The 18751-nt window shown below is 37.2% G+C and overlaps 1 protein-coding gene across 3 annotated transcripts in view; it reads left to right on the forward strand.

Annotated features, from left to right (window-relative positions):
• Positions 1-18751, forward strand: part of Sp1 (transcription factor Sp8) — a 38061-nt gene continuing 19310 nt past the window's right edge. The window contains exons 1-2 of one of the 3 annotated variants that reach the window (XM_089730395.1): positions 1-326; positions 6030-6077. In XM_089730395.1, coding sequence (XP_089586521.1) covers positions 249-326; positions 6030-6077 — 126 coding nt within the window. In that variant the 5' untranslated portion in view covers positions 1-248. Of the gene's footprint in view, positions 327-6029; positions 6078-13319; positions 13577-18751 lie in introns of those variants that run through there. The other 2 variants (XM_089730396.1, XM_089730397.1) reach the window with 2 other exon arrangements.

The following is an 18751-nucleotide window of genomic DNA, read 5'->3' on the forward strand; positions in this document are numbered from 1 at the left end:
CCGCCCCGTCCGTAAACAAATAGTAGGCAGCGCCACCACGCGGCAGAGACGAGACAGACGCGTACCGTACTGCACTCGCGCCGCGGACTCGATAGGACCCGGACCCCGCAATTAACTACCGAGATTGGCTCACAGCGAGATTTACTTATCGAATGTAATCGAGATACTTCTCGAGTTAACGCTGTGTTGTGGTCGCGTGTGATGTGTTACGGTGATCAGAAGGAATAAGAATTCTCTCATGGGCTGAGATGAACTGCGCGTATTATCAGCAGCACGGGGGCCCGCACCCGGTCCCCCACCATGTTAATAACGGTTACTTCAACGAGGTAATTAATGTTTTCGCAATTATTATTAATTTATTTTGTTGTTTAATTTGAAATGGAAGAAAAATAACTCGTATTTTGTCGTTCACCTGTTTGTCCTGCCTCTGTGTTTGGTGTGTATTTAAATAAACTGTGTTGAATGTATTTCAAAATACATCGTAATACACCAAAATATAATAACACGAAACACATAATTTTTTGTAATAAAAGTAAGGACTCACTCATTCATTCGAGATTGTGGTAGGCAGCGGCTTGGCTCTGCCCCTGGCATTACTGAAGTCCATGGGCGACGGTAACCACTCACCATCAGGTGGGCCGTATACTCGTCTGCCTACAAGGGCAATAAAAAAAAAGAGATATATCCATTGTTTAACTTTGTCACTTTCAATTCTCCATGAGATTAGCGATACACTAGCTGAAAGCCCTATAATTTCTTTCCCCCAAAATACAAGCTACTTATTAAGTATTAATAAAACACACATACACACACAAAAGAACAACAATGAATAATAAATTAACATAACAACTGATTAGCATTATAACATTCGAGAATAACAAGAATCGAATTCCCTGATATACGAAAGTTAAAGTAACAAAAGAAGCACAAAACAAAAAAAAAAATTAAAGAAAAATGAACGCAGAAAGGCAACTCAACATCGAACAAAGGCAGGAATGGAATAAAAATATTTAATTGGCGTGATTACGACACACAAACACCTCATGCGGCTCCGTCATGCGTCATACCGCGATCACTGACGGCCCAATAGAACCGTGCGAAGCCTTTCATCTATTGTCAACCATTCTTTTCATGTTTTCATTTCACTATTTATTGCACTTTTAAGTGTTTGTAGCTTTTTGTGGATTATAGACAAATTGTATTTCGAAGTTCAGGAGATTCAAAGAACAGATTAGCGAGTAGTTTCTATAGCATTTATTCTATCGAAATAAAAAGTAAATCCAGATAATTTTAGATTTAAAGAAATGGAATTTAAAGTTTTTTTTTAAATCAAAGTGCAACTCCGCGTATTATGTCATCGTTATCATATCGACGCTTAAAACGCAAACGTGACTAAGCGAAAATAACTGATTTGTACATAAATGATAGGCAATAACCATATTCGACGCGCAAAAAAAAATATATTTCTAGGTCTATTAAAATCATTTCAATCCTACAGCTAGATTCGTTAAAATATTTTTTTTTTAGGTATTTCAACTTTAAATTAGTCTACTATAAAGTTCACGCATTGTCGCTTAGTCACGTTTGCCTTTCAAGCGTCGATATGTATTTATGATTTACATCGACAGTTGCTTCAGGTCAAATTTCATCAGAATCCAACAATCAAAATTTAAAACATCATTCCAAAACCGAAATCGTTCTTACACATTAGTCATTGATCGTGCCTCTATAATTATTATAATGCAAAGATAAAATATTTTTTCCGACATGAGCCAGTCATCGCAATTAACTTCAATCCTTTAAAGGTTTCAATATTTCTGGAGTCAATGAACAGATGAATGGAAATGATGATTACAATATGCGTACGTACCTAGAGACCAACAAAAACGGTTTTCTTTCACGCGAAATAACCGTTTAAAATGGTATCTTAATAGAAATAAATGCCTGCAAAAATATAATCTTTTGATATTCGTGTAATTTTTAGTATTAACGTATTATGTTACATATGTTAGCTATCTAATTGACGGGCTTTATAAAAAAAAACCAGTCTTTAGTTTGTGCAATTTTATTTGGTAGTAAATGCCATATAATATTCCACCTATGTTTCATATGTTCCCGATATTTATCCTCGAGTAACCGCAGAGATAAACTAAATGTAAAAGTTAAAGCGTTGAATATTATAGTTCTGTATCATTTTTGTTTTTATTACTTCATTGAGCTAATAGTTTTGGGGATATAGTAATAATCATTCCAATAAATTTTAGTTATTCAATAATAAATAATTAAAATTTAGAAAACTGAAGTTTGTTCGTACACTTCTATCATATTAATTACACTTTTTACTTTATAGACTGAACTCATTGCGTTATGTATTATGAACACGCACTTAGAAATATATCAAATTATCCCTATTTAGCCGCATAGCATGCGTTCCACGCGTTATAGCGAAAATGGAAACTTTGACCTCTTGTTTCAAGGTGAGCTACAGCATTCCCTTTATTTGCGGGCTGCTTTCTAGCTGCCAGTATTCTTCAGAGGCTTCCTTGCACCTTGTCTGGTGGGTGAGCTTAGAGGGAACTTGAAGAAAGAATTTATTTATTTTATCCAACCTAAGCTGGTGGGCTTTAGAGGCTATGCCGGCGTAATCGAGCGAGGAGCTGAGCTCACGAGGCTCTAACTTGAGGACTAGCCCTAGCAAAAGCAGTGCTTCGCAGAATCTACCACCGGATTGAAAACGCGACCCACTGAGAGAATCCGAGAACTCAAGGGGCTGTGTCTGGAGAGTTTGCTAGCATATGCCCTAACAAGAGCAGTGCTACAATGGCTCCCGATACATTAATGGTGCTTATAGGTACCTCAAGCATCGGTCACCGACCTCGTGATGCCCGTCGCTTGCGACGAAGGGCCCGACGAGTAAATTAATCCATAGACACAGCCCACTGATTTTCTCGCCGGATCATCTGTGGGTCGCGTTTCCGACTTGGTGGTAGATTTTGCGAAGCACTGCTCTTGCTATTGCCAATGTTACCAACACCTCTGGTTTGAGCCCCGAGAGCTCACCTACACGCTAGGGTAATGCCTATCTAGCCTCTCAAGGCTATCGGCATAGGTAGGATAAAAAAAAGCTACGATGAATCCGACGAAAAAAGCTGAATCTTCTTTTCATCTTCCCGTAACCTAAGCACGACAGAAATGAAGCGAATATTTTTAATTCAGTATTGAATTTTCTAACTTCGTTCATATAAAAGCTAATTACGTCTCGCAAAATACTGTGTTAAGAATAAATAATACACACACATTTCATTATGTAGCCTTTGTAATATTTTACTTATCGTGTTAAAAACTAAAAGTAATTATTCAATTTTCAACGCGCTTTCTATCCGATGCTAGGCGAAGTGCGGGGTCGGGCGGGGGTACACTCAGTTGGGTCTCGCAATTACGGGGCCCATAATTACAGGGCTGGGCCCCGCTCGGCGCCGAAACCAGCCGCTCGGTCGAATCCTGTCGTAATTAAAAAAGCTCCAAATTAAATTCGCTCGTGTGTATCCCGACTTATGATGTTACGTTTAAGGGTATCTCTAATTAGTTTGCCTTTTTTACTGTGTTGACTGATGGTGAAAACGTCTTTTTTTTTCTTTTGCTTAGACCATTAAACTAGTATTCTTGTTATTAAAATATTATTTTGAAGCCTGAACTTCAAATGAAAGTCCATTATATGCATTCAAAAAAAAAACTTATAGATAAACCGCCGCAAGTTGGCGATAATAAGTTATGGCAATGTTTTACTTTTAATTCAAATACTACTGGAAGAATAGTCGTTCAATTTTTTTTATTTACTAAAATTGAAAACAAATTATTCGAATTTTTCAATCATTATTTTTACTACGCAAGTCATCATGGCCTAAAGCTCCATATACTTGTACGAAGCGATGCAAATCTGACAATGTCCAATTTTCACAGGCAGGAACAACATTTTCTAAAGAATTGCATACATATTTTACAAACAACTTCCATAATATCGGATTTGACTGCACGGTGACAACTCGGAATGGCACCACCTCATCTCTTCCTGTAGATGTCGAAAAACGCGACTAGGCGGAGAATGGGCACCTCGCGTGGAGTACTGCTCCTATCCCTGGGCCGGGGCTCCCAAATACCAGCTTCTTCCATTTGATTCCATATAGACGAGAGCCGTTCGGATTGTCGATAATCTCATTCTCACGGAGCGTTTGGAACCTCTGGGTCGTCTGCGGAGGGACTTCGGTTCCCTCTGTATTTTGTACCGCATGTTCCATGGGGAGTGCTCTGAGGAATTGTTCGAGATGATACCAACGTTTCGTTTTTACCATCGCACCGCCCACCACCGGAGTACAGTTCATCCATACAACTTGGAGCCATTGCGGTCATCCACAGTGCGTTTCCAGAGGTCTTTTTTGCCACGTACCATCCGGCTATGGAATGAGCTCCCCTCCACGGTGTTTCCCGAGCGCTATGACATGTCCTTCTTCAAACGAGGCTTGTGGAGAGTATTAAGCGATAGGCAGCGGCTTGGCTCTGCCCCTGGCATTGCCGAAGTCCATGGGCGATGGTAACCACTAACCATCAGGTGGGCCGTATGCTTGTCTGTCTACAAGGGCAATAAAAAAAAATCGTTTCCTAAGTATTATAGTATTATACCAGGCATTTACTGGTATGCTCCGCGGGCTTATTGTAAGCTCGCACGGACAAGCAACAATATCCTGCCTATTTCTGCCATGAAGCAGTCATACGTTTCGGCTTGAAGCGTGGGACCAGCACACGGCGTTCACGTAGTGATGCTTATAAGTTCCGGTAACTATTTAACACCAGATGTACCGTGAGCTTGTTCACTCGTCAATGAAATAAATCTGCCCAAATCAGGTTTCTCTGTCGAATAAATTGATATTTGTATATACTTTTGTATTAATGCCTATATGTATTTAATATTTAAATGTATAAAGATATTAAAGAATCGGACAAACAGCCATCAAGCCTGTTCGCACACGTTTTTTTTCCTGGTGTGGAAATCGAGCCCACGACCCTTATTCGAGCAGTTAGGACTGCTAACTACCATGCTACATAATCAATCATGAATATCTAAACGTATTTCTCACCCAATTCTTCTACTACTAAAACTCTTATTCCTATCTTAATAATTAGTCGTAGGGTATCTTGCAAGCTCGCAAGAATGATAACGAATGATCTTACCTAATTCTATTGCGAGAATATCACGCGTTCCCGCTGGAATAAAACTGGCTAGCTGTACTGATGCGTGATTTTTTATTTTTATTTTTTTTATTATTATTTATTATGACCAGCGGTAATGACTTTGGTTGTCGTTCAGCAATGCATAAACCAATAAAGATAGATATAGACAGATATAGACATCTAATTATTATTTTTTGGTTGTTTTTCTTTTGTTTTTTTTTATTGCCCTTGTAGGCAGACGAGCATAGGGCCCACCTGATGGTGAGTGGTTGCCGTCGCCCATGGACTTCAGCAATGCCAGGGGCAGAGCCAAGCCGCTGCCTACCACTAACCTAGCTAAGGTCTTTATTCTAGAACTTAAATAAGATTATAATGTAATTAACATTTCTTTGTTTTTTAAACATTTAACTATATCAGATATATTTTCATAATAGCTTAGATGACCAGCGACGTCACGTCACAAATTCATTATTTATTTTCCGCAATAATAAAATTACACTTTTTTAAACATATACATTGATTATTGTATTATACAAATTTTGTGTCCTTCAAAACTATACTTTTTAGTAAATGTTCCATTGTAGTAAATGTACAGAAGATCTGTATTAAATTAGAAGAGCATATTTTGTACTGATTTTGATCCTTAAATGCTAGGTATTGATAAGTGTATTTTTTATTTTTTATTACAAATTTTTTAAGCTTGTTTGATGAGACAAGCATTAATTAAAATATTAGTATAAGGGTTTACTGATATCAAAATACATCGTATTTTAGTGGAATTATTAATTTCCGTTTATTTTCAGGTTAGTATCGACCCCGTGTCCGCGGATCACAAGGACATGAAGATCTTAGTAAGTACTATTTCTTATATATTTATCTATTTATATTCTAACATCATATAAAACTGCAATAGATACAATAGTTTAATAAAACCAAATAGAAACGTGTAATTTGTCATTTCAAAATGAGAATTTGAACAGATGCAACGGTATAACAATCAATAATAAATGTACTTTATCTCCAAATATGTAAACTAAATCATCTTTATAAGAAGTAAATCTGAATTAAATTAAGTGTGAGTGTTGTGCCAATATTTGATATTATCTGTTTTTACTGTTTATATATCTAATTTTGTGAGTACAATAAAACTAGTCGTTTGAAGTCGTCGTGGCCTAACGGATAAGACGTCCGGTGCATTCGTGTTGAGCGATGCACCGGTGTTCGAATCCCGCAGGTGGGTACCAATTTTTCTAATGAAATACGTACTCAACAAATGTTCACGATTGATTTCCACGGTGAAGGAATAACATCGTGTAATAAAAATGAAACCCGCAAAATTATAATTTGTGTAATTACTGGTGGTAGGACCTCTTGTGAGTCCGCACGGGTAGGTACCACCACCCTGCCTATTTCTGCCGTGAAGCAGTAATGCGTTTCGGTTTGAAGGGTGGGGCAGCCGTTGTAACTATAATTGAGACCTTAGAACTTATATCTCAAGGTGGGTGGCGCATTTACGTTGTAGATGTCTATGGGCTCCAGTAACCACTTAACACCAGGTGGGCTGTGAGCTCGTCCACTCATCAAAGCAATAAAAAAAAAATAAAAAAACTAATCAAAGCCTAAAACTAGTCAAATACAGCCTTTATCAAATCAAAACTAATACTGCCATTAAATATACTTAGTGTGAAATTGTAATTCTTTTGATTAGCTTTTTCAATTATACCTTAAACTTTCGACATCTCGTCGGATAATTATTATCCTTAGGAAATTAAGATCTGACAATCTGTGAACATTTCGAAACAATGCATGCTTATATTAATAACATACCTACTCGTGTACGGAAAAATGCAATATATTCAATAGAGACTTGAACACATAGTTGGCGGGAACTATTTTTACCTTCGAATAAAGATTTTATTGCCAAACTACTATCAACTCTCCCAGCCTACTGAGTTTCTCGCCGGATCTTCTCAGTGGATCGCGTTTCCGATCCGGTGGTAGATTCTGCGAAGCACTGCTGTTGCTAGGGTCAGTGTTAGCAACACTCCGGTTTGAGCCCCGTGAGCTCACCTACACACGTTAGGGTGAAGCTGAAATAGCCTCTCAAGGCTATCAGCAAAGGTAGGAAAAAAAGACTATGAACTCTTAATTTTTTTTTAAGTTCATGACGACAGTAATAAAGATTATGAGGCTTGCCATCATCAAACACAATATTAGATATTAACCATTTTTAGTTACCGCTCTGTAAAAGGATCAATACAATAAATTTGTGCATAAATACGTTCCAATCGCCCACACACCGACATGCTTAGCTCGCTCGCGGCGGTATTTGTCTTCCTATACTTCAATCATGTTTCATAAACTTTACAATTCACCATTATCCGCCCGTAGTCTTTCAATCGAAATATAGTAATATATTGTGCTTAACAAATTTACAAACAATAATACTTGGATCTAAGTTCTGAATTAGTTATTGCCACAGGCATTAGTGGCGCCTAATTTTGCCATGCGTGCTTTACGATTGAGACTTAAACCTCATTTCTTAAGGTGGTTGGCGGTATTCAAGTTATGATGTATATGGGCTCCGGTAATTACTCGTGAGCAGATGGACCGTAATGTTGAGCTCAATGAAATTTCACGAATGCCGCTATCTACTTTGATACATAAGTTCGAAGCCTTGTTTGCATTAGAAAAAGAGATGTCTTGCCCTATGAGCCAGTATTTGTCAAATAGTCATTTCATATTATATGTAATCGGTATATATCTATTTATCTATTTTGTTTTTCTATAATAATATATTTCCAATAGTACTCCGCAATATACCTGCTATATCTCTATCTTAACCAGAATTTCTGTAAATTAAGATCGCTTTTAGCGATAAGACCGCCTATTGTACAAATGTATCTGCTTGTTGACTGTTTTTTTTAAATGTTAGTTTTTAGTTAGTTAATAAAGTGTATTTTCTCTCTCTCTCTCTCTCAGCCACTCTCTCTATAGAGATATAGATATGTATTGACATCCTTGTTCCACTTTTCACACAGCAAAACAATGCAGTCTGAAGACTTGTTCGATCACGAGCCTCGGCGCACTCGCAACTTCGAAGCGTGCCCGTATATAAAGCATTCTCCTCGCCTCTCACAATTCACAATGCCGATTTCACAGTGTCCATCGACGACAAATCAAAATAAATTACCGATTTCGTCATTCGTTATTCGTTCCGATATAATTTTCCGTCTCCGTTCCGGAAAATCGTAGGCCGTAAGCGTCGTCGGAATTACCGTTGTGATATCATTAAGCAATTACCGATAATAAATCGATACTATCCGTGAATTTATTGAGTATTATAACAATCTGAAATGTTATGGATCAAAGGAACTGACGCCGCAATCTAAAGAACATTTTCCGGTATAAAGGCTGAACTATGAAATGACAATTTGGAAAATTAGTAAAAACAAAGTTATGACAACCGTATACATAACTCAACAAGTTACAAATTCATAAACAAACAGACTTAACGTAATCCTCAAACTACATGTTTCTGCAAAGAAGCAGACATGCTCTATGCTTTGATGAGTAGTAGAACAGACATTGTATATAATAATATTATACGACCGCCACGAGGCAACGCAATACTCGTACCGCCATCGCCCAAAACGTGTCTTGTCAGATCGCCCGGATTCACTTTGAAGGTTTTTAGGACCCTCAAGCACCGTTCACCAGGGAATTAACCCATAGACATAATCCACTGAGTTTTTCGCCGGATCTCCTCAGTGATTCCGATCCGGTAGTACCTACATTCTGCAAAGCACTGATCTTGCTAGGGCAAGTGTTAGTAAATTCTCTCAGGTTGAGCCCGTGAGCTCACCTACCCGTCCGGCCGTCGTTGGAATATCCTCTTAAGCTACCAGCGAATAAGTAGGGGAAAATCGTATAGTACAGGAGACATATAAATAAAAGATAAAGCAGTAAATACAGATCAAGCGTACAAATCACTAGAACGATTTCATCTAAACCAGTCGTTGACGCGATCCGGCGTCGCTCACTTCCGTTTATTTCCGGCGATCATTTGATCAACAACAACGTCTCTGTGAACTCACAGGTGGTGTAAACTACTCTAGTAATCAACTAAGGACGTCTGGTATTTACTTAATTTACTCTACTCTCTCTTTACTTGCTTGCTCTAAAGATTTTTTAAGAGACTCAATGTCACCGTGTCATTTAGAGCAGACCATGTCCTCTAAAGTTGACCATAATTTGAAGTCTAAGGGTTTAAGGTTCGGGCTAGATGAAGGCCAGTCTTCAGTTCTTAAAAAGTCCGGAACGTTGGTTTCAAGCCAGGCTTGGGTAGTTCGTGCCTTATCACCAGGTGCAGAGTCCTACTGGAAAGTCCACGGTTTATTTTAAAAAGTGTAGCTAGGTAGGTATTGTTGAGAGGTTTCACACTATGTTCCAAGACTGTATCTTGATACATTTTGGCTGATATTTTCCTCCTTTTTAACAAAAATGTAGTTTTGTGACTCCCACATAAAACACGCCTACCAAACCATCACTGACGCAGGATGAAGACCACGTTTTACCTTTCCGACCACTTGAGCAGCTTCTTTAGAACGGTGAGCGTACACTTTTTACGTACACAAAGTTTTATGGAACAGTATTTATGGCCAGACTTGTTAAAGTAATTATGTAACTGCGTGAAAAATAGCTCTCGAGCTAATTTTTCACAACTTAAAAATGAGAAAAAAGGTGTAAAATTATCACACAGTTGATGAAAATTATATGAAGAAGGTATGACTTTTCCACGTCCACTTCTATATCATTAAAATCAATACTTGAACTTTGTTACGTTTGTTATGCTGCTTTATGCGTTCCTAAGATATTTAACTGTTTCTGATGAAACTTAGTACAATTTTATTGGCACTTCAGAGAAGGTTTCATAGTACCATCAACGCATAGTAGAGATGGCACGCGAGTAATTTCAAGAAATCGATGTTTTTCATAACGTTATCGATATCACAGTGGAGCGTGAAGGGGCTGCTTGTGACGTGGGTGACTTAGTATTATTTAACACGCTACTGATATTTTCTACCTATATTGACTACTAGCGATTAGGTACCAAAAAATGATATTTGAATATCGTACTTTCCTCTCATAACGATTATACATTTTTTAATCGCGAAAAGACCAAAGTTCGTAGAAAATAAAATTAATCTAAATTTTTAAGAGGTATGTTATAAATGTAACAAAGGGTTTTTAAGGCGAAACTCTCACCAAAAGATAAGTGACGAAACGTTATTATACAAGAATTGAAACAACTGAAAATACCAATATTATAAAGATATCGCTGCTAAGTTACGTTCAAAAAGATGAGTATTCATGTGCCAATAAAATTGAGGCATGTGTATGTACTATTAGTCTATGGAAGCAATCCAAAGGCGTGATAAAAACTTAATTAATTTCGACTTTTAAGAGAACGGGTAAACGTTTTTGTGACTATTAAATTTGTAGGCCAATGGGCTCACGGGCCAAGCTTAAATCTGACAACTTTGTAAAGTAACTTTTAATTTTCTTAAAAAAAAGTTGTGTTTTAAATACTGCTTCTTTTATTTTTTATGTCATCTTGTGGCAATCCAAAATTTATTTATTTAATGGGGCTTAAATCTCTCGTATCAATATGGAGACATTTTCATTTCCCTTTAAGCGATCACCGAATATTTCCCTTGAAATTTTTCCTGTAATTTCATTTGCACATGCCGCCCTCTCGTGTCGTAATTTTGCGTCTCAGCATGAGTTTCGTGTTCAAATTAAAATGTTTATTGCGTTAAGCGGAGTTCGCACGGTCGCCCGTGAGCGGCCCGGAGCATTTTTATTTCGTTATCCCGGACACGCCCAACGTACGCCCCTCGCCCCTCTATCCCAGGGGCTCACCTCGGTACAATTTCACTATTTTATGAACCCGATGGCACCCCTGTCTAATGGCGCTATAATGTCTTGCGACTGTCATTTCCGGCCGTTCACCCTTTAGGGTGATGTTAAACTTTCACACAACAGAACAGAGCTCATTATCCAGTGACATTGCCTATGTATGTTTCCTCGTTTTATGCGTGTCATAAAACTATTAACCGCTTAAGTTATTCTTATGGCGTCGACATTTCTTCGAGAATGCTGAGCGTCGTGGAGGAACTCGTGTGGTTGGGGACGCAAATGTTTTTTTTTCACGCAATCTCCTCTATACCATTGTGGTGTTTTTATGATCCATTAGAATTTCGATCGACACATTATAAACGAGTTTCTGTGGTGAGTATTTTATTAAATTACGTTTAATGCGTTATCGGGATTTCACTTATTTTATTTAGATCTTGATAAATGTTAGGTTTCATGTTCTCTTTAAGACATGAACGTTAAGAAATATTACACATCAAAAAGACGGTGCAATTAGCGTTTATTTACATGTATTATCAGTAGAATTCGAATCAGTATGTTAGTTCACATTTCATGCGGAAATAATAAAATCAAAATAAATAAAAAATAAAAAAATATAATTAAATGATTTATGACTGTAAACTTATCTTGTCAATGGTAAATAAGGAAGAAAAAATTTTTCCCTCTTAAACTGAATAATTATTTCATACTACACAGCGAAATAAGCAACTTTTGCTTCAAGGGCACAAAACGTATTGACCCACGAAACGCATGGAGGAATTTCATATATGGGCATTGAGAAAGTTTTTTCAAAGTAAAAAAATATAGTTACTATCTTCCCCAGTCGTTGAAGCAGGTTTTGAAAGAAATTCTCATGTTTGAATGGAGTCTGAAAATCTTAATAATTTTAGTCTACTTAACTACTAATTTAAAGAAATTGGTGTTCAAACGCGATCTTTTCTCGTTTGCAACTATTTTTCTATAATTCACAGAAGTAATGTAATATATTTTTTTACCTCAGCCCTTAGGTAAGCCTTTGGTAGATTTCTTCCATAAACTCCGGAAGGGCAAGAAAGCGGTAATCTGGTAAATCCACGTAGGTGCTGCTTTTTAATGGTATCCAAAGGTTTTAGTAACGTACTAACATCAGTTAAACAATTTCTTTAATACTATTAATTTCAAATGTAGATAGCTTTTACTGATAGAAAAACTTTTGATCTCAGTTGTTTTTTTTACCAAAAAACATATCTTAACGTTTCATTGCCAAAGATTATGTAGTAATAACGCTTAGTATGCATTTTATTCCTATTGAAACAAAATAAATCAACAATTGGCTAAATTAGCCATTTGGAAAGAGTTAAGCAGTGGACTAATGAAGCATGAATGTCTGATTCAATTTGCAAAGTATGCTAAATCTCGTCATTTGTATCTAACCTAACAATTATTCTATTAAATTCTTTTTTGACATCCAGGTCTTTTGAAGTAGTCTTCTTAGTTCTTCACTTGTCAACTTCACTTTCAACTTCATTAAATGCTCAAAGGATTCATATCCTTTTTTTTACTACTTGGCTCAGCAAATTATACATTACTTACTCAGTCGGTCTAGACGGTCTAGTAAACCTAATTACTGTACTGCACTGTGATATATTTGAGTTCTCGTATGTGTAGGTATGTTTGCCGGCTCCATGCACAGAATTCGAATTCGAGTATGGGACCGTTAAATGTACAAAATATTATGGTTATTAACAGAAATTTATAATCGTGTAGGTAAAGTTAAGGCGTGAATCATTTCGGCGTGCATATTCACATTTCTCATTGCGACACGTCATTTTAATTTCACTCATAAAAAATTACAAGGATGTGATTCCAATAAAACAAGCTCCGGGTAGTGTTTTAACGATGAGAACTATTTAAAAGAAAACTAGAAATTTCTAAATTTCAAACAAAAACGGTACCCATACTGTCAAATAGAATAGATAATGTAGACACAGTTAAATCAATCTTAACAGTATCGAAGTTGAGAGAGAAGAAAAAAAACAAGTTTATGCAAATCGAGGGAGCCGAAATAAAATGGAGTCGCATCGTGGTCGCGCGTGCGATCGATACGTCCGCCCCGCGACCTTGCGGGCGGGTCGCTAGCTCGGGGCGGGCTCGGCTGCGGACCCGCCCACCGCACTAGGCCGTATCCCGCACCCCCGCACCGCGCCGCCAGCTCGTCGAGTGTCGACTCTCGGCCGAGGATCGCGCGACACGCAGCTACCGCCCGTACGACCCGACGCGATATCGCCGCCGCCGCGCTCCACCAGTGACAGTTCGTAATTCACTTAGAGACTTTTGTTTGAGATGTGTCTAGTGCCGTTTTGAGTGTAAGACAATGATAACTGATATGTACGCGCCCCTACCGGCGCCCCCGCCGACCAACAAATCGATCGTAAGTCGTTTATTCTTTTCGAGCGTTTATTGTGATTTATTTATTATTTAAATTAAACATAAACTGGTAATTTAAGATTCTAAGTTCAGTCATCGTTAAGTGTGAAAATGTTTTCGCAAATACACTCCCGGACACATCTATCGGCCCACCTAGTGTTTTAAGTTTTGACGGTCCCTAGCTAAAAATAAATGTTAGGTGGAGCAATAAGTTTCTATGCAGTTTTTGAAGCTGATTTATTGGTCAACCCTTTGGTATGTTTTTTTTTAAATTTCGAATTCAGAATTATGAAAAAAACCGTGATAGCGTATAAGATGGTATAAGTCAAGTACAAGATAATACACAAAATAATACCTACCAAAAAAATAATTAAAATTTAGAGCCTAGGTTGAAGGTTTTTTTTTTTTCAAAATAAATTCGCCAACAATATAGGTAATCATTCAACATCAACACCTTTCATAGCTTTCATTACAATAAGGAGAAACTTCCGTATGGCGTGATTGTTTCCTGCTCGTTCAATCGATCTTCCCTTCGTAAAATATTTGTCATCGACGATATTCGGAAATATCGAGTACAATTGAATGTTCCTACCTAAATAGTTACCGAAATCGATTTTTTATTTATCCACTTTGTTTATACCGAATGTTCATTTTGTTCAAACCTTGTTTAGTCAAAGTACCTACTACTGAAAAAAATTGAGGATTAGTTATTAATTTTAATTATATTTGATGCGGTCTGTTTTAATAAGTCGTAGGTAATGTGTTCTCAATTTTCTTTGCATATGTTTTTAGCATTTTCAAAGCCATATGTACCCTACCAAAAAATTACGAGTGCTTATAACAGCTGATATCTGTTAACTGAGTTTACTTTAGTTTATTTATATGTAAGTTATTACAAATAAACAAATAAGGCTTCTTAGACGACTACCTATCTATAAATGGTAAGATAACTTAAAATTATATGTTAAAAAACGCCTTATCACCGCTCTCACAAAACGTAGTTACTCTATTGATGACTCGGAACAGAGACTTTCATCTTTCCACACATCATGTCCATTATGCGTGTCTAATAGATTTTTTTGGCGCTGGCCCATTCACAGCGGCCCAGCGTGAAGTCCCGTCAATGGCTATTGTGGCATTCAATCGATACGTACGAACGACAAACTTTTATTTGTAATACCCCTAAATGGCTGTTGGACGGATTAAGGTGCTCTTCGCATTGTCAGCGGGACCGAACTCAACGGATCCGAGCGAAATGACATTAGCTTAATGCGATGCCGCCACAATGCATTCTTGAGATCTGTCAGTTTTGATAGCGAACGGTGTTTTGTGTGACAGTTTACACGGCGGATTAGGCACTTGGGTTCTGCTCGGGCCACTTACGATTGCGAGGTTTGTTTAGGATCTTTAAGTGGTGGTGAACTTGAATTTTTCCGGGTTTGGCATTATTGGCCTGTTTTTTTTTTTTCGTTTCGCTTTTGCTTCCTATTAATTTGACCAGTCACTAAATAACTCTATGAATTGTGTGTGTACTTTCCAAACGACACAAGAAGTCATGAATCGCAAAAGAAAAACATGAATTTTTGCACCATGTAGATAGACCAGCTTAAGGCCCTATGTTAAGTAATGTCAGCAAACCCATGGACATATTTTCTACCATCAGGGATATTCCCGTCCAGAGGAATTTAATATTGATCTATACGTTCTATACTATACGAGCATTAATCAGAGTCTCAAGTTACGACAGATAATATTTTAAGTAACAATAAGTAGTAGCAGTCTTTATTAACCTGCTTAACTTCCTCTCCAATTTCTTATTTTGTATATTCCTTTATCAAGCATGAACCCACTCGGCGCACCAAACCGATTATTATTCCCAATTTAATTTAGCATCAAAACAAACGAGTGCTCTAATTAAAATACTTCTCGCGTGAACTAATAATGAGACGAAAAAATAAAAACGGTCGAAGCAGTGGCGACAGCAGCCCTTCATAATTCTTTTTTATGGCTGGAGCACGTCGTGTTTAACCCGTTCATTGACAAAAGGTATTTAAATGAAGCTGTCAAGGAAATTATATTTACTGCTCCAGTTCCTACCGTCCGTTAAATACTCGAACGTCGTATTGTGATGTATTTTAGGAACATCCTTCTCTGGAGACATGTCGCTTGTTAATTAAGTTGCTGTAATAATTCTTCATCTTCTTCTTCTTTCCCTCCCTTACCTCACATTATGTGGGTCGATATCATGGGTATCGACCATCGATATCATATCTACGCAACGGGCTATCGGTAGGGACAATTTTTAAGTTTTTTATTGCATAGATAGGGTGGATGAGCTCACAGCCACCTGGTGTTAAGTGGTTACCGGAGCCCATAGACATCTACAAAATAAATGCCGCCATCCACTTTGAGATATGGGTTCTAAGGTCTCAGTATAGTTACAACGGCTGCCCCACCCTTGAAACCGAAACGCATTACTGCTTCGCGGTTTAAATAGGCAGGTGGTACCTACCCATGCGGACTCATAAGAGGTCCTACCACCAGTAAACAATTACTGTTTCTGCTTTCGGTATTTCTTTTAATTCATCTGTTTTTTATTGTTTGACTTTCATTTACACCGGCAGCCGTTGTAACTGTACTTGAGACCTTAGAACTTATATATCAAGGTGGGTGGCGAATTTACGTTGTAGATGTCTATGGGCTCCCGTAACCACTTAACACCAGGTGGGCTATGAGCGCGTCCAACCATCTTAGCAATAAAAAAAAAGGTAAAATGGAGTTACAATTTTTTTTCGTACCTAAGCTGGTAACCTTAGAAGTTTATGCCAGCGCAACCGAATGAATAAGTGAGCTCACGGGGCTCTAACCAGAGGACGTTGCTAACACTGGCCCTAGCAAGAGCAGTGCTTCACAGAATTTACCACCGAGAAGATCCGGCGAGAAACTCAGTGAGTGAGTTACAATGTTATTCCCTGCGCCTATCGATATTATTACTACTACACAATAGAGATTTCGTGCTCCAGGGTCGGTGATGTTGTTAAGGTCTATTCAGTCTAAAAATACCTTACGGTGTTAATAAGACCAAACTGCCTATAGAAAAGCAATGAAAAATTTATTATATCGTTTAATAAATTTCAATTAAATTTCCCTTAATGCGATCAAAGTCTAATGAGTAGATATTTTATGTAACGTCAACAAATAGCCAACGTATGTACCTAAATTGTACTCGTTAAGTTATTTATGCGGTGATCCATCAACGCAGCGTCTCGACGCCGACAAATTCAACAAAGTTCCACATGCGAACGTCGTCGGAGCGTTTTTTATATGAAAAAAAAGAAACGGTAATGACGAGCGAATCTGTCAGTGTGCGTGTTCCAAACGATTTATTGTGTACAAGTTTAATTGTTTAACGAAAGCATATCTATATATTGATACGTGAAGCAAAAACTTTGTATCCCTTTTTATGAAAATTGCGCGGACGGAGGAGTATGAAATTTTCCACACTTATAGAGAATATAGAGAAGAAGTGCACAATGCTAATATTTTTTTTAAATAATGCGTAAAAGATACATTAAATCAATAAAGAAAACATTACGCACACTACCATGTATTTGACACAATACATACATAAAAGTATACTCTGTGTTTACTGTCAATTGGAAAACTTTTGTTATTTTTTAAAGTCTGTGGTCGAATTGAAAATAGATTAATAATGTTTGTCATTAATATTATTGATCTATAGTGCAGTTTTGGCGAATACTGTGATAACATTATCGAAATATAATAGTGTTTGATAGTAGAACCATAATAATGTTTAAACTTATAATTTCAATTAATTATAGTCGAATCTCGACTACTGCGGGGCCACTAGTGATTTTTAGATTTACGGTTCCTTTTTTTTCCTCTATCTATTCGCTACTAGTTTAAAGGGCTATTCCAGATTCACTGTGGCTGGTAGGTAAGCTCACGGGGCTCAACTTGAGAAAAGTGCTTCGCAGAATCTAGCACCGGATCGAAATCGGGACCCGCTGATAAGATTCGATGAAAAACTCAGTTGGAAGTCTATGAGTTAGTTACTAACGCTTGTTCTGGCGAAAGCAATGCTTCGCAGAATCAATTACGATGCGATTGTACTATTCGATCGCTTAAAGAATAAATTTTAAAATGTTTTGTTAATTATATCATTAAATTTATATAAAACAAGGAAACAATTATAATTTTCTTTTAAAACACTTTTTTATTTTTCAAATAAAATACTTATTTTACTCATTGTTTATTCATACCGCCTCCGCAGTTTTTGCTGCTTTTGAATGTTTAATTGAATACTTAATACTGCGAACGTCGCATGCAGTAGACAGTTGCGCCTAAGGCCTGTTTCTATACAAACAACCAACCAACCACAAAAATACTTTAGTAACAGTTTATAAAACATATCTCGCATACAAAAACGACTTGACCGCAAGCCAACTGCGCTGTTTCCTGCTTTAACCACAAATGAACTTTTAATACTGTTGGTTACTTGTTGCATATTGTTCTCTTTTTTTTTTTTACTTCGCCGAGATAATTACCTATTGAAATAAGTAATATTTTCTAGAATATATTTCAATAGACAAGACTTTACTAGACGTAATTGTCAAATCAGATTCCGAAATTACATAATAAAAAAGATGGCACCCAAAATAGCTTGCAAAAACGCTTATCTGCTATTTAAATATATCATATATAACATCAACACGTAAGCCTTTGAAAAAGCAGGTACTACGCATGTATATTCAGTGGAGGAACTATAGCAATTGCAGAACAAAACATTTCACTGTCGCTAAGATCACCATACCTCAAATACCTATTTGTCCCTACACTATAAAATTTAACTACGAAATGTGTGAAGTCGTTAAAATGAATGACGTCTTTGTAATAAACCGGTAACGAGTAATAAAATACCTAAGAAAATCTGCCTTACAGTTGAAACAACAACAAATAATTTTCTAGCGTCTTGCTTATTTTGAATAATTCGTATTCTTAAAGTTGGCTAATTTATTTGGTTATTGGTCTTATATCGTCAAATCCCTACGGTGTAGTCCTTCACAGTAACAGTATACGAGTCCGTAAGATAATAACCAAACAAGCTAACTGAATACATTCGTATCAGGATCCAACCAAACACAGGCTCAATCAACTT

This window comes from Bombyx mandarina, chromosome 10 (genome assembly GCF_030267445.1).
Source record: "Bombyx mandarina strain Sakado chromosome 10, ASM3026744v2".
Lineage (NCBI taxonomy): Eukaryota > Metazoa > Arthropoda > Insecta > Lepidoptera > Bombycidae > Bombyx > Bombyx mandarina.